Source organism: Propithecus coquereli, unplaced genomic scaffold (genome assembly GCF_000956105.1).
Source record: "Propithecus coquereli isolate 6110/MARCELLA unplaced genomic scaffold, Pcoq_1.0 Scaffold249, whole genome shotgun sequence".
Lineage (NCBI taxonomy): Eukaryota > Metazoa > Chordata > Mammalia > Primates > Indriidae > Propithecus > Propithecus coquereli.
In genome coordinates, this window is record NW_012148052.1 from 2811946 (window position 1) to 2834079 (window position 22134).

General features: G+C 35.2%; 1 protein-coding gene across 1 annotated transcript in view; it reads right to left on the reverse strand.

Moving 5' to 3' along the window:
• The window catches only part of RLF (rearranged L-myc fusion), a 76547-nt gene that overhangs the window by 43950 nt on the left and 10463 nt on the right, over positions 1-22134 (reverse strand). Inside the window, exons 2-4 of the mRNA XM_012646775.1 lie at positions 6684-6838; positions 5262-5343; positions 705-837 (exon numbers count right to left, since the gene is read on the reverse strand). Coding sequence (XP_012502229.1) covers positions 705-837; positions 5262-5343; positions 6684-6838 — 370 coding nt within the window. The remainder of the gene's footprint in view (positions 1-704; positions 838-5261; positions 5344-6683; positions 6839-22134) is intronic.

The window sequence follows — 22134 nt, forward strand, 5'->3', positions numbered from 1 at the left end:
CCTGGGCTCAAGCAATCCTCCTGCCTCAGCCTCCCGAGTAGGTGGGACTACAGGCATGCACCACCATGCCCAACTAATATTATTATTTTTGGTAGAGATGGGGTCTTGCTATTGCCCAATCTGGTCTTAAACTCCTGGCTTCAAGTGATCCTCCTGCCTCGGCCTCTCAAAGTGCTAGGATTATAGGCATGAGCCACTACGCTTGGCCTCTAATTTTTCTGGTCTTAAACTGACAATTTTGCAAATAAAAAATTTCTTTGTATTTCTTTACAAAACACTGAATTCCAATTATTTCATAAGCATAAAATAAAAAGGGGATCTTTTTTCATGGCCCTCAGCTACTGCAACCACTGAAAAAAGTATGAGCAAAGTTTTACCATATACCAAAGACCAGAAGCAGATTATTCATTTCTACCTCAGGAACTTTGTATGAACATTGTAATTCAATGTGAAATTTTAAAGTAAGTGTAAAGAGACTTAAAACGTTACCCAAAAATATAAGAATCTGTACTTAAGCAAAACATTCAATGCTAATTGTTAATTTTTACCATTCAAATAAGTAAATAAATAAAATGACCAGGTGTGTGTATATATATATACACACACACACAAGTGAAATTTGCAAAATTTTAACCCATCATCAATTTCAACTCTCTCAGAATTAAATCCTTGTCCAATATAACCAATAAAGTTCTAAGACTTACCTTCCTCTGTTTCTACTGGCTGTTGAGACAGAATTTTAAGAAGAATTGGGTTTTTCCACACCCCTTCCTTGGTAACATGAACCAATATTTGTAGGTTATTATTCCCAAATTCCAATAATGCATCATGTGACTCCTAAAACAAAAACAGCATTCCAGAAAACAAGCTAATAATATAAAAAAGTTTTGCCTTTTCAATACATCTGAGCATCTATCAATTGAAAGGACTTGGGTTTCCTAAAAGTAAATAAGCAATAAAAGACTATCCTCAAAGCTTTTGTGAAATTCTGTTGCCGCTTTTTTACAAAACCAGGATGTTGTGTGTCCTCTTATATTTTCCTGGATAGAGCTTGAGCCCATCCTCTGAAGTGAGGTATCGCAAGAATGAAGAGTAGGCACTACATGTACTCGCCATCAAATGGGCACTAACTGATCAACACTGAGGTGCTTATACAGTAGTAATATTCTTTGGGGGTTGGGGGGTTAGGGGTGGGTAAACTCACAACTAATGGACGTAGTGAGCATTGTAAGGGAGGAAGGGCACACCCCAAATCATGGTTTGGATGTGGCAAAGTCATAACATGTAACCAGAATGTTTGTACCCCCATAATATCCTGAAATTAAAAAAAAAACAAAAAAAAACCCAGGATGTTTTCACTAAATTAAAGAATATCTTTTAAATGTTTTCCTGAATTCCCCTCTAGTAAAATTGTCACTGCAGTTTAATTTAGGTCCTTGCATTACTTTGGGATATTTGGAGTGTCCTACTATTCATATGGGTTATATTACTAGCAGACTCTTTGAAGACCTGACTGATAGCCCTGGTAGTAGCTGATTTAATTCTTTTAAAGCCATTGGTACAGCTTTCTTTTAAAGATTCTGCAATATTCACATAAGCAGCCTATTCCTTCCAACAGAAATATTAATGACATCAATTATATAATTGTTCAAATTCTTTCAACAAATTACTATTTAAATGAAGTGGCTATACATAAAATATCATGAAAAGTCTAGGTTATTAGCTACCATTCTATCTTATCAGCAAACAAACAAAATGTAATTGCCAATAGTTTGTTTGTTAAAGATCTTCTACACAAGAGGTGAGGGAAAAGGGGCCAGAAATTTAACTCAATATAAATGATTAAGTATATGTCTCACTGTCCTCTATTACTAGTGAGGGTCATTGATTATAGTGAGGTTGTTCTCACGCTTTAAAATTTTTACCTCCTTTCCCTTAAAGTGCAAAAATTCTCTAGGAACATAAGCTTCTATTTATAGCAACATTCCTTTGGAAAAATAAGCCAAGAATGTTCACAGACCTAAGAATATAGTTTTATATTCACTCAGGTAAAATAAGACATAAAGCTTCCCCCCTGCTTAACTTTCATGTTAAAATAAGACAAGCTTTTACTACACACACACCCAATATGCTGAGTTATTTTCTGCTAAGAAAGGGCTTATGAACTGATACAGAAAGTGATGTTTACAATTAATAGTTTACTAACAGCAATATTTAACTAATGCTGCAATTTTCCTTTAATAGGTTGGCCTGTGTCCTCAGGCTTCTTTCTACTTAACTTAGGATGACGGGTATTTATTTTGGAGCGAAGAAAAAGATTCCATGTGAAATTTTCAGAATTTGCTGTATCTGGTTACCATATTTACAATATCTAACAGACCTGTACCATTACATTTTAGCACTATCACCCACCATGATACACAGCAACTGAAAAAAAAATAAAAAGCCACAATTTGAGTTTAAAAAAAAAAAGCCTTCTACTTTCTCAGTTATCAAAGTTCAAAATACACATTAAATATAGTCTTTAAAAATTATAGTGGCATTTAAAAAATAATTTTAAAACTTAGATTTATTTCTTTTTAAGGTGAAAATATCCTGGCTCACTTCTTGAAATCTACAATATGGAAAAACCAGCACCAGATGCCTACTCTCACACCATTTACGATAAATACCAAAGCAATTTGGTTAATTAATGGTACAACCACAAAATAGAATTCTAGGCAATCATCAAAAAGGGAAATCTATATATGCAATCCTAGACATATGTCCATGATAATTATTTAGTATAAACAAATAGCAGAAAATAAGCTCTCATTTTCTATTAAAAAATCTATGTCAGGCTGGGAGCGGTGGCTCATGCCTGTAATCCTAGCACTCTGGGAGGCCGAGGCAGGCGGATTGTTTGAGCTCAGGAGTTCGAGACCAGCCTGAGCAAGAGCGAGACCCCGTCTCTACCAAAAATAGAAAGAAATTAATTGGACAGCTAAAAATATATAGAAAAAAAAAAATTAGCCGGGCATGGTGGCGCATGCCTGTAGTCCCAGCTACTTGGGAGGCTGAGGCAGTAGGATTGCTTGAGCCCAGGAGTCTGAGGTTGCTGTGAGCTAGGCTGACGCCACGGCACTCACTCTAGCCTGGGCAACAAAGTGAGACTCTGTCTCAAAAAAAAAAAAAATTAGCTGGGCATGGTGGCGCACGCCTGTAGTCCTAGCTACTCGGGAGGCTGAGGCAGTAGGATTGCTTGAGCCCAGGAGTTTGAGGTTGCTGTGAGCTAGGCTGACGCCATGGCACTCTAGCCCAGACAACAGAGTGAGACTCTGCCTCAAAAAAAAATTAAAAAAATCTATTTCAGAGTGTTTATTTTTATAATCCATAGGAAAAAAGTCTGGAAGGGTTACACAGCTGTAAACAGGGACTGAGAACTATTTTGTGGCATGTTCTGATAAAAACTATTCTCTTAACCAAAAGTATCCTCAATACCATCTGCTGCCTTGTCCATTTATCACATAAAATAAGAAAAATTCAGCGTTTTATCTTTCAGATTTCAACAGGGACCATGTCTTACATCTACCTGTATACCTACTGCATTTATTTTACTGAACACGTATATCAAAAACATACCCTACATGTTTGACAAACCCTGAAAACTTACAAAAATGGAAAAAGGGGCAATTATTTTTTTCAAGCAAACAACGTAAGAAAAGAATGAAGAAATAAGAGTATATTCTCTCTAACAAGGATATAGGTTGAGTATTCCTCATCCAAAAATCTGAAATCCAAAATGCTCCAAAATCCAAAACTTTCTGAGCACCGACATGATGTTCAAACAAAATGCTCATTGGAGCATTTCGGATTTTTGGATTAGGGATGCTGAACTGGTAAGTATAATGCAAATATTCCAAAATCAGAAAAAAACCCAAATCCAAAACATTTCCAAACATTTCGGATAAGGGATACTCAATCTTTATTAATAAAAAATAATAGTAACAACCCTAATAAGAATAAGTAGATTTGTTTTTCCAGAATGCCATATGCCAGGACAAAATTACTGGCAAGGCTCAAAAGATATAGTGACAAAAATCCATGTGCTATGCATGGAAGATTATTTTAGTAGCTGTATGGGGTATGTGAGAAATTAGGACTGCATTACAGGGATAAAATAGGCCAAAACATGACAAAGAATCCTTTTCTCTCACAAGGCAAAAACATTAACATTGTATCATTTCACTTGGGGTTATATATTACAGAGGAAAGAAACTTCCAGATAATGAGGTCTGATATATGCAAATTTGTACCTATATGAAAGAGGTCCAAGCTACTAAAGAGTCCTTGAGCAAGTAGTTAACAAAGTAAGCTCTGGGTTTGCATCTGTGTAACTTTGGACAAGCTAATTCATCTCTCTATGACTATCTTCCCATTTGTAAATGGAGATTCAAATAATCCCCACATTATAAAGTTTATAATTTGATTAAAAGATGTAAAACATGTAAAACATGGTATAGAGCAGTGCCTGGCATATAATTAGTCATCAATAAATGACTGCTATTATTTATTATATATATATTTTTTTAACAATAAACTAGTTATTTAAGTAGTTTAAAGTAGTTTTCCCACCCCCATCAATAACAAGCAAATTTGTCCCCTGTTGTTGGCACTGTGTTTGCTTTTTCTCCTATCCTCTTTCTCCCTTACTTGCCACTTTCTGATCTGCTCCCCTACTAAGAAAGGTGATAATCAAGCCATTGAGAGAGCCCAAGTATTTAATAGTTCTCCCGTAAGTAAAATGCATGAATAGAATCTATGATGACTACTTTAGTGGTTTTGGAGACTTATAATACTTGGCACAATTCCTGAAGTGTTGGGGGGAAAAGATAAATCTTAGAGGTAATAAAATATGATGTTTTATATATTGAAAGTTACCACACAAGAATACTATGAATAATCCAAATATTGCTACTTTGTAACCATGTATGATTTTAAATGTGATAACTTTATTCTGTCTAAACTTTATTTTTGAACAATGAAAACTCTGTTGATTTCTAAACTATGTAAAGGCAAACAAAACCAAATGAAACAAAACACATTATTAACACACTCCCTTCCCTGTGAAATAACACATGTGGAATGCCTTTTTCTCATTTTATGAACTTAATACCAACATATAATGAACTTGTTTCTGTCCTAAGCTTCCAATTTTAGTTTGCTGGGAGTAATTAGGTATTTTGGATATAGATAACTTTTTTGAGTTAAAATCAACTCACCTGTAGAGACTGAAGGAATGGTACCCAGACTTCACATGGCAGTTCACTTTCAGACACTGAAAGCAGTAATTCAAAACAACTCCTACAATACAAATAAGTATATTAAGGTGGTTACAGTAATAATTAAGCACACTGTGACAGCAATACTGAATATACATTTTACATTTGTTTAAACTATTTTAAATTATTTTGCTCTTCAAAGTGTTCTTCAAGGTTGTTATATTGGCTTTTCAACTTTAAAAAAGAGAAAAAAAGAAAGACCACAAGGCTTAATATTTACAGTTGCTTTAATATATTTGGTAAGAATATAAGCCTTTCAGGAATCACATTACAGGCAGTTTTATTTAGTTTATTTGGGTGGGAGGAGACACCCATACAGGAACAATTCTAATTCCAGGAGACAAAAACAGGAGCTCATACTATTGCCAGTTCAGTAGATAAAGAGATAAATATATGTAATTCTCACCTGTATAGGTTTCTGTCACTTGCAGAGGAAGCAGAAAAATTGGCTTTACCTCTAACAAACCAAGCAAAAAAAGGGTTTCTTCTTTCTACCCTAACCATTACTCAAGATCAACTCAAAACGCCAATCAAGCAATACCTCGCTAAAATCTTGCAGAATATTACTGTACCCCTTAGGGATTGGCATAGGTAAAACAGAAAGTAGGACTTGGTAGAAGGAATAATGGGATTATAAAACTAGGAATGCTTGTGTCCCATTATAGTATGGTATTAGAGGTTTTGGCCTTTGGAGAATAGCAAGGAAAACAGGTAAGGCCTGAGTGGGGGAAAAAAAGCCCTGAACCATCTAGACTAGAAGTTATCCCACTAAACAATCTGTAAATTGAACAAGGTGATACCCAGCTAAAACTGAATAGCTGTTGTATTTTTTCAATTTGTAGATGCAAATTACATTAAATGTATAACTTTGTCTGCTACTAGGCAGCCAAATATTAAAACAGCAGCTAAATGATCATGAACTTTTAGGGTAGAAATTTTATCCTATACCCCTGTATTCTCTGCTAGTAAAATTATTCTTGGTTCAAATAATATAATCAAATTGTAGAATATCGCACTGTTTTCCTCAAAGTGTTCTTCAAAGACTAATACAGTTTCCAGGTACTGTCATTTAAATCGATCTATACCTAGGAGACAGAAATGTATCATTCTCAGATTCCAAGCCTGAGTAGGAAAAGAGACTCTAGAGGCAAGTTAAAGATTATGTTGCTTGGCTGGAGCTTCACTTGAACTGTATCTCCTGGGAACCTGAGTATGAAGATTCAGAGCAAAGGAAATTTCATTCAAAAGCATGACTCTAACGGTGCTTTGAAGAATAAATGTGAGCCACTGTAAAGAGAAGTCTGGCAAACACTGTGACCAACAGTACTAAATTTTAAGAGTGACTTAAGTTCTTAAACTTACAGTACTAATCTGCCAAGCACTAAGAGGACATCTTCACATTCAGTAGTTAAATATGGACGTGCACTGGCAAAGCTTTGGATGGCAAGTCGATATACCTCCAGAAGATACACAATATGTTCTGATGCATTCTTGTTGCTTGCATATTGCAATAGGGTCTAAAAAATAAAATTAAAAATTTAATTATTTATTTAATTATTTACAAATAAAAATAATGAAACAGATTGTCTTCGTTCTCAAATGCACTAGCCCTCCCTTTTTTTCTAACAGAGGCATACACCTTTTATTTGCCTTTTTAGGCTCTGGGTTGTTTAGAGGATTCTATTTTCATTACTTACTGAATTGTTTCTGTTGAGTTAAAGAAAAGGCAGAACTGTTCTTTTGACATGAGAATAAATCTTAGAACCATAAAATGCCTATAGCTGTTCTCACTATAGGTCTGGGGTTACCATCTCTGAAATTTAATAATGAGTTTTGTTAATACAACATTAAATTGAGCACTAACCATGTGTCAGGCCCTGGTTAAATAAGAATAAAAACTATGATCCCTGTCTTCTACAAGAAGAGACTTATTCCTGAATATGGCCCTCTGCTCTACAGCTCCATAAAATCCATTTTTTCTGGACACATGGAATTGATAAGGATTCCACAGATTAATTTATGCTAACCAATTTATAAAACGTTAATGTTTTACTGTAAAAAAAAGTTTATTTTAAAAATTAACATATAGGCCAAATATCAATTTATTTCCTTACAATGTAGAATAGTCACATTACCACTGAGGGTACCCCATTTCCCAGATTGCAGCATCTGAGAAGTTATCTGGTAAGTATGGAATCTAAACCAAAAGAAAATGGAATTGGGATAAAGCCTGATAAATTATGTGTGTTCTATCACTAAGAATTTGTTCAAGTGATGATAGAAAGCTGGCTTTTATTCTCCCTGGACAGTGCTGAAAAATCACTGCCAAATTCTTGTCTGGGACACTCTTTTTCTAGGTTCCATGGGCTTGTTCTCTCTCTGGTTAGTATATTTCTTTCTTCTGACAATTGATGTGGTTTTGCCTTTGCTTAACTGATATATTTAGTTAGGTTAAGACTTGAATTATGTGTTGTAGCCTAACGCAGACAAGATACAACCATTTTTTTCCTCTAGAATACACGTTCTGACTGGGCAAGGGAGTTCTCAGTAGGCTTTTGGTTGGAGCTACTTCAATAGGTCTTATTTCCAGAGGGTAGCTTTATCTTGAGTAAATTACATCTGATAAGAATTCATTACCCAGAGAATAATCTATTCAAAGATTCCTAACTTTCCTATCTTCTCTTTGACTTTTCTGCCTAAAGAACTACAAATAGTTATGGTAGCACTGTAGCATTCCACTGGATTTTCTGAAGCCTTAGTTTCCATATTAATGGTTCCTATATCAGTTCTGATAATTGAGAACTGACTGCTAGCAGGGTCTTGATTACTTTAAAAAAAAAAAAAGCCTTACAATGAAATGTATGATAAACCATTATACCATATATAGTAAAAGCTCTCTTTATTAACATATTGGGTTATCTGATCTTTGCACGCCTGAATCATCATAGCCAGTTATGCTATTTTTTATATACCTACTCAATTAAGTATCTTGCTACTTGGTCAGTCACTTTAGGTAAGTGGGCTTCTGTCATTTCAGAAGAGCATTATGTCACCATTTAATCAAATCCCAAATTTTAATAAAATAAGAAAAAACAATGAGAGGATCATAAAGCTGATCCCAAAACAATCCTGTTTCCCAGCTAACTGAGTAGAGAGAAGGAATGTAGAACATGTGCTTATCTGCTATATAAATTAAGATTTCACCTAATCTCCCTTCAGAAATTTATTAAAATCTATGTTACAAAGAAATTCTGGTTTAGGTCAGTAAATTACTTATTGTCTGCATTGGCTAATCTAACAATCAAGGAGTTTTAAAATTTATATTCGGTACCAGATTTAATGTTCCTTGAAGTCAGATATTCTGTTTTATCAATCTTTACAGGCCTACCACTTCTCCACCCACTTCCACCCCCACAGGACATTCTCAATTCTCACTAAATGTTTGCTGAATATATTCACCATTTTATTCACTTGACAAATATTTATTGATAGCCTATTATACATACTAGCACTAGATGTTGGAAGAAAAAGACATGAGGCCTATCCTTATGGATCTTTTAGAATGGGTCAATACACATGACAGCTGAAACCACACATGCAAATTAACCAACTGCTAACTAAAGTATGCGAAGAAAAGGACAGAGTGCGTACAGATGGGGTAGATCTTTCGACAATCCACCTGCCCTCTTACAATGCTCTTGCCACCAATCTAGTTTCTTCTGACATAGACATTCCACTAAGACTTCCATAAGTTACTTAATTTCAAAGATTCAATACCTCGTGGAATTATGTTTACAGTTTGTCCTATACTGATTTACACTTTTTTATATTCCGAAATCCCTACCCCTTGTATGTTAGTTCAAATTAAATAGTGAGGTCTCAACATACTCTGAGCATACTCTGGGCATCTGAAGAATCACTGGAACAATTTTCTTCACTATCATCTTTTTTTAAAATGCAAGATTAGGTTGAACGAATCATAGCCATTCAAATAACATTTTAAGTACCTCATGTAAACAAAATTCCACCAGAAGTATTAAAGAAAAATTGAGGTCTCTTCAGGAATTCAAATTTTAGAAGACACCAACAAAAATAAAAAAGGGGCAATAAATGATAAGTATGACCACTCCCCTCCAAGTTCATTCTACAGAGACCAAACTAATAGCCTCTTTCCTTTTTTTCAGTAAACTCATTTATACCCCAAACATCTACTACGTGGCAGTACTGTGCTGGGAACCAGGGATGGAGACTCTAATCCTGCCCTTAAAGAGCTACATACATGTAAAAAATTAGCCCAGTCAGGCACCATGTTTGACTATTCTAAACATTCTTACCGGGGTGCTCTCATTCACATCTAAGGCAGATTACCCTTGGATCACTCTCTCAAATCCTTGCTGTCTACCTCAACTGCCCATTATACATTTCCGTCTGGATGTCCTATTCAAATCTCAAACTCCACATGTCCAAAACCAAGCATCTTCCCCAGCAAATATGCTCTTTCTCCTATGTTCTATGTGCCTCCTTTCAGGAGCCAGGGCTAAAAAACTATCACTGAAATCACCACACCAAAGTTTATTGATTCTATCTTAGAAATATCTTTGTCTCCTGTCCCTGTGCTTTACCTCTATAGCCAATGACCTAAACCAGGCCCCCAACATCCCTCATCTGGACTGCTACAATTGTTTACTTTTCTAGGCTGAATATCTTCCAGTTTCGTATCTATGTTATAATCACAACCTATTTGTAATTTAAAAAAAAAACCTAATGCATAGGGAAAAGATGACTAGAATAAACTAAAATGCTAATAATATGGTTAGTACTAGGGTAGCAATAGGATTATGAACAACTGTTTGTCATCTTTATACTTTTTCAAACTTCTTAAATTTTCTTTAGTAAGCATTATTACATTTACAAAGGGGAAAAAAAACTCCCCTCACTTCCAATTCTATCTACATTCCTCACTACATGGTTTCAAAGAGCTTAGCAGCAGCATCCTAGCTATTCTTTGAAACTATCAAAGAGAATTTCTTTCAGGATAGTCATGTTTTATGCAAGAGATGCATTCCAATTTAAAACTCAACATAGTTCAGGACTAACTTTCCTAATGAAATAATCTTAGTTACATTTATCGAGCACATAGTATGGGTTAGGCATTTGCTAAGAGCTGTTTACATACAACCATCTTATTTAATACTCATAACCCAAAGAGCTAGATATTTATTATTAGCCCATTTTAAAAAATGAGGAAAAACAGAGATTAAGTTATTTTTCCAAAGTCATCCAGTATGTAAGTGTTAGATTGAGGACTTGAACTACAGCCATCTGGCTCCTAAGTCCACACTTAATCACCATGCCTTGTCTCTTCGGAATGTACAAGTCTACAACTATTTTAAGTGTGCTTTTAAATTCTGCTTTCTACCACCTAAGCATTAGCTTTGTTATTTATCAAAATATTTTGCAGCAAGTAGTATCATGGTCATCATCTGGCTTTCTTTCTAAGAGTTTACAGTATCTAATTTCCATTCTAAAATGACTTCTTCTGGGGAAAGTTTTCCAGCAATGGCACTGACATCCAGTACTTTAGAATGCTGGTGGTTCATACAAAACTGACAAAACATAGCTAGTGCTTATTTATTTTTATTTATTTATTTATTTATTTATTTGGAGACAGGGTCTTACTCTGTCATCTGGGCTAGAGTGCAATGGCATGATCATAGCTCAACTTCAATCTCAAACTCCTGGGCTTAAGCAGTCCTTCTGCCTCATCTTCCAGAGTAGCTGGGACTATAGGTGTGTGTCACCACACCCAACTACTTTTTCTAATTTTTGTACAGATGGGGTCTCACTCTTGCTCAGGCTGGTCTCGAACTGCTGGCCTCAAGCAATCCTCCCGCCTCGGCCTCCCAAAGTGCTAGGATTACAGGAATGAGCCACTGCGCCCAGCCCAAAGTGGTGTTTATTTTTAAAGCTTATTTATGTCCAGCCCAAAGTGGTGTTTATTTTTAAAGCTTATTTATGTCCTATGGCAACAGAAGTTAGGTGATTTTTTAATAAAGAAGGGTTTTCATTATTTCAAATTTTGCACATAAAGAAACCTTATTTTGATTTATATTTCTCAACACATGAAATTCTCAGAATTATAAATTTGATTATAAACTGTGATATAAAACTAAAATGTGATTGCACTACAAAGGGTAGACCTCCAGGAGTGGGCAGCACTTCAGCTGGGTCTCTGATGTATATGGGTCAAGTTTTAAAATGCAAAGGTGAGGGGGACAGAAGGACTCCAAATAGAGAACAACTTGAACAAAGTCAGAAAAGACAGACAGACAACTAAATGACCAGAACAGATGGGGGCAAATGGTGAAGAGATTTAAATGTCAGTAATGAGGAAGCACTGGAGGTTTCTCATCAAGAGACTAAGCTGAGTATGAGATGAAATGGGAAGAGAGCAGCTGGCTGCTTACACTGAGAAAGTAAGTGGCTAAAGTAAATTAAAACCCCCAAGTCTTCTAATATGGTGCCACTACGCCACCAGCCTCACTTTCTATATTGGTTAAGTTGATTTTTTAAAACCAGAAATATGACTTACTTATTACCCTATCTATCTATACTTTTTCATCCATCCTGATTAAATTTCACTGGATTCAGTCCATCATCCCAGCCTACTAAGATTATTTTTAGATACTGATTCTGTCATGAGATTTAACTATGCTTTCTAGCTTCAATTCCTTTTCAATTTTTAAAAATACCATTTGCTGTTTTGTCATAAAATATCATTTATTGTTAAATATCTATGTAAAAATAAAAATTTCAGTAACTCATAATACCACCACCTAGAAATAGACTACTGTTAACAGGTAATAAGTTTAAGGTTTTTTTTTTTGATGCCTAAATTGAAGCATTTTAATGGACTCATGCTGTATGTCTTTCCATTTATTATAAAGTGTTCTTCAACATTAGTATTTTTATGGCTGCATAACCTTGTAATGGATACCACAATTATTACCCAATTCTCTATTTATGGACATGGTTTCTTACTTTGCACTCTTATACATAACATTAAGAAGAACACCCCTATACTTTTCCCATGTATGCATGACAATTTTCTTAGAATAATGTCCTATAAATGGAATTGCTGGGTGCATAATTTTTAAGGCTTTACACAGTGTCAAATTCTGCTCCAGAAAATTTGTTCCAATTTACATTTCTATTATCAGTGTTAAGAGAGTGACAGATTGAGAAACTGTCACAATTATTAGATATTATAATTTAAATACAACTTTTTGAAGGTCAGCTTGATAGAGATCTATGATACTTTTTATTTTTTATCACTGTTGTGGTTGAATAAAATTTTTTATGTGTTGCTTTAATGATATAATCTTAAAATTTAATTACTACTGAGGTATCTATAAAAGACATATAGACCAAAGGAATCTAAAAGAAAGCCTAGAAATTAATCTTTGTATATGTGGTCAAATGATTTTCACTATATACAAAAGCCAAGACCATTCAGTGGGAAAAAGACAGCCTTTCATTAAATTAGTGTTAAAAAAACCAGATATTCATTATGCAAAAGAATGAAGCTGGATCCTTATCTTATACTACATATAAAAACCAACTTGGCCGGGCGTGGTGGCTCACGCCTGTAATCCTAGCACTCTGGGAGGCCCAGGCGGGAGGATTGTTTGAGCTCAGGAGTTTGAGACCAGCCTGAGCAAGAGCCAGACCCCGTCTCTACTGAAAAAAAAAAAAAATAGAAAGAAATTATCTGGACAATTAAAAATATATAGAAAAAATTAGCCGGGCATGGTGGCACATGCCTGTAGTCCCAGCTACTCGGGAGGCTGAGGCAGGAGGATCACTTGAGCCCAGGAGTTTGAGGTTGCTGTGAGCTAGGCTAACGCCACGGCACTCACTCTAGCCAGGGCAACAGACTGAGACTCTGTCTCAATTTAAAAAAAAAAAAAAAAAACCAACTTGAAATGGATCAAAGACCTAAATGTACGGGCTAAAGCTATATAACTTTAGGAGAAAAGAGGGAAATAGGAAACATAGGAAAAACCAAAAACCCAATTATAAAATAGGCAGAGGACTTAAACAGACATTTCTCCAAAGATACACAAATGGCCAAGAAGCACATGAAAAGATCCTCAACACCACCAATTAGAGAAATGCAAATCAAAACCACTATGAGATACCACCTCACAACCATTGGGATGGCTATTATCGAAAAAACAGAAAATAACAAGTGTTCGCAAGGATGTAGAGAAAATGGAAGCTCTATGCATTGCTGATGGAAATGTAAAATGGTGCAGCTCCTGTGGAAAAAAGATACGGTGATTTCTCTAAAAATTAAACAGAATTACCATATGATCCGGCAATTCCACTTCAGGGTATATGCACAAAAGAACTGAAAGCAGGGTTTTGAAGAGATACTTGTACGTCCATGTTCATAGCATCATTATTCTCACATACATATCGCCAAAAGGTGGAAGCAACCTGTGTCCACTGACAGATGAATGGATGAAGAAAATGTGACATATACATACAATGGAATATTATTCAGTCTTAAAGGGGAACAAAATCTGATCCATGATACAATATGAATGAACCTCGAGGACATTATGATAAGTGAAACAAGCCAGTTACGACAAGACAAATACTGTATAATTCTACTTATATGAGGTACCTAGAGTAGTCAAATTCATAGAGACAAATTCTGGTGGTTGCCAGAAGCTGGGAAAGAAGGGAATGGGGAGTTAGCATTTACCGGGTACACAAGTTTCATATTCGGAAGATGACAAAGTTCTGGAGATGGATGGATGGAGGTGATGGATGCACAACAATGTGAATGTACTTAATGCCACTTAAAAATTGTTAAAATGGTAAATTCTATGTTGTATATACTCTACCACAATAAAAAATACACCTAAAAAAAGAGTTAACTTTTAAGTTCTGAGATTTTAGATGAGAAATTTTCAAGAAATAGAAGTACGGTGAGTATGCGAAAGAAAGACTGCAGGGAGGGAGGAAGACATTCAAACTATTCTCTATTTCTGCTTTAGTGAGTCACTATTACCAAAAAGATCGATCTATTAATTCAACCCTTCTTAAGTCTGAAGATTTTAAAATCTAAGCTTTATCACGTTGTGTAACAGAGTGAAATAATATGCCTTTTGGCTGTAGATTCAAATCTGCAACCCATCATTTACCAGACAACCCTTCTGGGTCTGGTATTTTAAAAATCAGTCAACTGAAATTAACTAAGAACACATTTTACACGAAGACACTGTACAACAGTTTTTCTAAAAATTGTGGTAAAATACATATAATATGAAATTTACTATCTGAACAATTTTTAACTGTACAGTTCTCTGGCATTAAGTACATTCACACTATTATGCTACCATCACCAATATCCATCAACAGAACTCTTGTTATCTTATAAAACGGAAACTCTGAACCCATTAAAAAATAACTCCCAATCCTCCACTCCCTCCAGGCCTTGCCTGTCTCCTCTACATATAATATAGAACTTTTATAATATTATGTTTTCTGTTTGAAAAAGCAACACAAGAGTGTGGTATTGGCATCAGAGTAGACAAATAGATAAATGAAACAGAATAGAATCCCGAAATAGACTCATATACACATGGCTAACTAATTTTCAACAAGGCAGACAGATAATTCAGTGGAGAAAGGTTCATTTTTTCAAAAATGATGCTGGAGCATTTAGACAATCATTTATACATATATATATGTGTATAAAATCATATATATACATACATATAAATGAATTTTCCATCCATCCCTCATACCATATACAAAAATTAACTCCAAATGGAACACAGAGCTAAAAGTAAAACCTAAAACTATAAAATCTCTATAGGAGAACATAGCAGAGTATCTTTGTGGTCTTTGTTAGGAAGATTTCTTAGACATAACATGAAAAACACAATCCATAAAAAAAAAAGTTGATAAACTAAACTTTATCAACATTAAGAAGCTGTGTTCTTCGAAATACAATGTTAAGAGAATAAAAAGACAAGGCACAACCTAGGAGAAAATCTTTGCAACAAATATATCTAACAAAAGGTTTGTATCTAGAAACACACATCTATACATATACCTTTCAAAATTCAACAATAAGAAAATCTAACTTTTTTAACAGCAAAAGATCTAAACAGACACTTCACCAAAGAAGATGCAAGGATAGCAAATAAGCACATAAAAAAATACTCAACATAAGAAGTCATTAGGGAAATACAACTTAGAATCACAATGAGTTGCCACACATTTTAGAGTAGCCAAAATTAAAAAGACTGGCAACACCAAGTGTTGGCCAGGAGGTAGAAAACTAGAACTCTCACACAGTGCTGATGAGAACATAAAATGATACAATTACTCTGGAAAATCTTTCACGTGACCCTACCATTCCATCTAGGTATTTACCCAAGAGAAAGAGAAAAAAAACATTTATCCACCTAAAGACTTACTCATGGAATGTTGACAGCAGCTTGATTTGTAGTAGCCAAAAACTGGAAACAACTCAAAGGTCTAACAGGTAAATGAATAAACAAATCATGATATATTCATACATTGAATATTCATCCATAAAAGGAATTAACTATTGATATACACGACATAAATGAATTTCAAAATAATTATACTGAAAGAGGCCAAAGAGATTATATGATTATAGTATTTCTATAAAGTTCTTAAAAATGCAATCTAATCTATAGAGACAGAGAGCAGATCAGTAGCTGAGTGGGGATGGAAGGGTATGTGTAAGGGAGGAGAGTGAGAAAGAGGGAATACAAAGGGGTAGGAAGAAACTTCTATGGACGATGAGTGTAATTGTTATCTTGATATATGATGATGGTTTTATGAGTTTAAAGATATGCCAAAGCTTACCAAATTGTACATTTTAAATATGAGTTTACTGTATGTCAATTATATGATAAAACTGTTTTTTAAAAAGGCAAATGAGGCACAGAAAACAAAAAAACCATAAAAAGAAATAAATTCTGCGTTTCAATTAAAAAATTTATGTTTACTACAATAAAGTGTAAAACTTCTATGCATCAAAATAATATGAAAGTGAAAAGATAAACTGGAGAGAAAGTAATACCAAAGCATATGACCAATAAGGATTAACATCTAGAATATACAACAATTTCATAAAAATTATTAATAAAAAGACAACCCAATTGAAAAAATAAGCAAAAAATTAAAAAAGGCAATTCACAAAAGAGGAAATCTGAATAGTAACGAATACATTAAAAAGATAAGCAAATCCCTCAGAAGTAAACAGAAAAATACAAATTAAAACCACAATGAGATACCAGAGTCCACCCACCAGAATGACTAAAATTAAACTGAAAATACCAAGTACTGGTAAGATTGTTGGGCAATGGTAACTGTCATATAATGATAATTGGCATAAAATGTACAAATACTTTGGAGAACTTGGTAGTATTTATTAAAGGTGAAGATAAGGCTATACATGAACCCAGCAACCCCACTCTAATTATTAATATATACCCTAGAGAAATTCTTGCTCATATATATCAAGATACATTGAAAGGATGTCCACTCCACCAGTTAATTTAAATGCCTCTAAACCCATCAATAAAAAAATGATGAACTGTGATATACTCACAAAACAAAGTTCTACACACCAGTGAAGAATGTGCCAAAGCTACACATACAAATATAGACAAATGGCCGGGCATGGTGGCTCACGCCTGTAATCCTAGCACTCTGGGAGGCCGAGGTGGGTGGATCGTTTGAGCTCAGGAGTTCGAGACCAGCCTGAGCAAGAGCGAGACCCCGTCTCTACTAAAAATAGAAAGAAATTAATTAGACAGCTACAAATAAAAAAAAAAAATTAGCCGGGCATGGTGGCGCATGCCTGTGGTCCCAGCTACTCGGGAGGCTGAGGCAGGAGGATCGCTTGAGCCCAGGAGTTTGAGGTTGCTGTGAGCTAGGCTGACGCCACGGCACTCACTCTAGCCTGGGCAAAAGAGTGAGACTCTGTCTCAAAAAAAAAAAACAAAAAACAAAAAACAAATATAGACAAATCTTAGAATCATTACATTAACTCTCAAAAATTTCAGAAGAATATATAAAGCACATTTAGTAAAGCTGAGAAACATAAATAATACTATTAATATCTATTGTTTAAAAATGCACAAATACAAAGGAAAGAGACTGGGGAATGATTAAATACCAAAATCAGGATGGTGGTAGGAGGTAGATATCACATACACATAGCCAATCATTTTACTTCTTAGGTTGTATTCATTGCAGTACATTTTTTACTACTTTACATGTTTGGAGATATTTGATTTTTTAAAAAGTAACATATTCTTCAAAGTTTTGAGCAACACATTTTTTTTCAACCTAGATTCCTATACTCAGCCAGTCTAACAGAATCAAGAGAGAGAAGAGGCACCACAGGAAGCATTGGAGGGTATCTCCTCCTACCCAAAGGAAGTAAAACAAGAAAAGTATGTAAAAGCCAGTAAACAGAGGATCCAACAAAGGAGAGAGGTAATTACAAGGACTGAAACAACAGCTGATAAAAAGAAAAATAATTTAAAAGGGTAACATATAAATAGTAAAAAGTACAAACTGTACAAAAGCACAAGAAACATAAAGTTAATGTCCATCCCACTAATTCTTCACTGAAATGTAACAAATGATAACAAATTTTGATAATTATCTTTCAAAACGTTTTCTATACATCATTGCTTTATAAATTGGGATAATATAGGTTTTGTTTTGTTTTGTTTTTGAGACAGAATCTCACTCTGTTGCCTGGGCTAGAGTGCCGTGACGTCAGCCTAGCTCACAGCAACCTCAAACTCCTGGGCCCAAGCTATCCTCCTGCCTCAGCCTCCTGAGTAGCTGGGACTACAGGCATGCGCCACCATGCCTGGCTAATTTATATATATAGATAGATACACACATACATACATACATACATATATAGATATATCCATATATATATATATATTTTCAGTTGTCCAGCTAATTTCTTTCTATTTTTTTAGCAGAGATGGGGTCTTGCTCTTCCTGAGGCTGGTCTCGAACTCCTGAGCTCAAATGATCCTCCCGCCTCAGCCTCCCAGAGTGCTAGGATTACAGGCGTGAGCCACCACACCCGGCCCAAGGGATAATATAGTTTTGAGACAGGGTCTCACTCTTGCTGTCTCTGTCCCCAAGGCTAGAGTGCAATGGCATCCCAATAGCTCACTGCAACCTCAAACTCCTGGGCTCAAGCGATCCTCCTGCCTCAGCCTTTCAGTAGGTGAGACTACAAGGAACATGCCACCATGCCCAGCTAATTTCTCTTTTTTTTTTTTTGTAGGAATGGGGTCTCGCTCTTGCTCTGGCTTCTTCTTCTTCTTCTTCTTACAACAGATTTTGGATATCTTTTCATAGCAATATATATAGCACTACCTTTCTGCCTGTTTAAATTGTATTTGGAAAAAACACTGAAACATTCAAAAAAAGTAAAATTCACATATATTCCCATCACTTTAAAATTTTGTATACAATAAAGAAGTGAAAGCCCACACCACTGTTCCATCTAATAACATGTCCACCCCCAAATAATCCCTATAAACAGTTTGATTTGTATCCTAATGCTTTATACACATAGGCAAAAGCTTTCTCTAACTTTTTGTTAGGGCTCAAATGTTTTACGGCTTGTGGGATGTTCAAAGCATACTTATTTTTTGCCATTTCCCAACCCAAAATATCTTATAATGCCCTCATCTAGTCCAAGATGGATCCTGGCATTCCTGCTCTCCCTTATATTAGTAGGGTCTTCTCTTCTTAATCACTTTGCTTCAAAGTTTTAGTTTGGCAACCAACACCAACGAAGCTGATTATAGAAATGTGGCATGGATAATCATCTGCTTATAAAACCATAATAACTGGAAAAGAGCAATAATGCTGCTTATTCAAAAACCATTTATATTAGACTTCAAAATTATTATGCAATAGTTAGGCACCGGGAATTATTTTATTTATGCTCCTGTTCCCTAAGGACACTAGTTGGAAGGTGGATAAATACTCATGATCATTAAATATTGACTACTGCTCTACTGTACCATAAGCAAAAGTAACGTGAAAAATTGTTTAATGTTTATCTTCTCCACTAGACAATAAACTCAGAGAGTACAAACCACGTTTTTTTTTCCAGCACTTTAAACCAGAACTCACCACACTGACCATGACATGCTCTGCAATTATTTGCTTTTGATGTTTTGTACTTTTATTAAAGGATTTGCTAACTTCTTTCCGAAGTATAAGTTCAGAAACATATCTTCAATCAGAGTGAAATATGCCTATATACTAAAACAAATTCAATTAAGTAGATTTGATTCCAAATTTTTACTGTTTCATTCGAATCCTGTATAGAAGGAAAATAGCATAACGTTGATCAAACTGTTGTGGAAATTTTAAAATGGAAATGTTTTAGAATTTAGTTTTTATATCCTTCTAAATTACAATGATACACTAGTCCCAAATTTGGTCTGGTGATAAGCATTACTGATAGTAGGATATTCGGATCCTCAGCTGACATCCTAGACTGAAAGAAGTTTCCCCCTTAAAAGTTTTAAGCTGGGGGCCGGGCGCAGTGGCTCACGCCTGTAATCCTAGCTCTTTGGGAGGCCGAAGCAGGTGGATTGTTTGAGCTCAGGAGTTCGAAACCAGCCTGAGCAAGAGCGAGACCCTGTCTCTACTAAAAATAGAAAGAAATTAATTGGACAACTAAAAATATATAGAAAAAATTAGTCAGGCATGGTGGCGCATGCCTGTAGTCCCAGCTACTCGGGAGGCTGAGGCAGAAGGATTGCTTGAGCCCAGGAGTTTGAGGTTGCTGTGAGCTAGGATGACGCCACGGCACTCTAGCCCGGGCAACACAGTGAGACTCTGTCTCAAAAAAAAAAAAAAAAAAAGTTTTAAGATGGGAAGTGAATGGACTACATGACCTCTCAAGTTCTTACCCTAAGCATAGATTCTATGATTTTATGAAAACATGGCCGTATTTTTTCCCAGGGACTCAAATCTAATGTGTTACAAGTTCAAATCACTTTTGATATATGCACACTTTAACAAAAGTCAACATGTAATTTAAATACAAACAATAAGCCAAGTTAAAGCCAACAGTCAAATAGATAAAAATTATTTTATATAGACTACTTGTTGGTTCCAACATGTCAAATCTATTATATCCACTATACACCCCAAAGGTTATCCACATTGTTTCAACGTAATAGAAATTCACTGCAATCTATACTTGTGGTCTACAAACCTCATCCTAGATTTTCTGAATCTAAAACTGCTAACAAATGCTATGTAAACATCTACGAAACTTCCTTTTTTTTAATGGGCTGCACATCGACAGGAAAATAAAGAAAAGCTACTTTACATGAAATACTTCTTTGAAACAATATTCATGATAAAGGGAATATAAAGAAATGGACATACTGGGTACCTATTGTCTATCAAAAGCTATGCTAAGTGCACAGTTATACTGTCCCATTTGATCCTCACAACCACCTATGGGGTAGCTTTCTATTATCCCTGATTTTAGACAAGAATATAGTTCCAAGACAAGGGGTTAAGGTCACAGGATGTTGGAACGAGGATTTAAAGTGAAATTCCCCAACATCAGATCTATGTATATGTTTTTCCATTTCATATGACAATAAAACATGAGATTGAGCCAAATGGCATGTTTTATCCACATTTACTGTTAGAACTTCATGGGATAATTTGCTCTAGATTTAACATGTTCATTTACTAAGTCCTCTAAAGACTGAAATCAAGATTTTACTATGAAGGAAAAAGCCAGAGAGTGAGCATAACAACTAATGTAAACAAATAATTTCAGTTCTAATTAGTAGAGTGGTTTCCATTGGGAAATATAAGCACCACTGGGAATAAATGACAACCCCTTAGGGGGAAGGAATATCATACTAATACTTATATTTAAATTAGTTTTTAAAAATCTCATCCCTTTTACATATTTCTGTGTTTATTTTGTAATTTATACAATATATCAGTATGGTACAAATAAAATGCAGAGATGTTAATTCACTTTGACAAGGATAAACATGACAAATGTTTGGAGATGACTTAGAAAATGATCTTTAGCAGGAGCCCTGAGCCAGCCACCAGGCTCTACCCTCTCTCAAAAAAAAAAGAAAAAAGAAAATGATCTTTAGCAAACATTTTTAATAGAATTATGTAAATTTGGAGCAGAATCAAACCTCAAAGGTCATCTCATTTAATTTAAGCAGCAATTTGAGGTCCTCAAATAACAAACTGATTTGGCCCAAGGTCACCGATCCATTCAGTGGTACTGTATTTGAAAACATATAAATGTAACAATGCAAGTTAGCTAAAGGAAAGCACTAGAGTCTTTCCAGTTATTCAGCTATGACTTCTGAGAGTCTAGAAGCATTGATATATAAAAGATCAATAAATGTTTAGTCAATAAATGACTACACTGAAAAAAATCTCTCACAGCCATAATCAATCACTAAATTATATCACACATTCCAACGGCTTCAGGTTAGGCTGTGACTCTAGTTGTAATGATTCTTTAGGATATGTTCAACTTCTTAAGACTCTCAAGGAGGGCCGGGCGCGGTGGCTCACGCCTGTAATCCTAGCTCTCTGGGAGGCCTAGACGGGAGGATTGTTTGAGCTCAGGAGTTCGAGACCAGCCTGAGCAAGAGCGAGACCCCATCTCTACTAAAAATAGAAAGAAATTAATTGGACAACT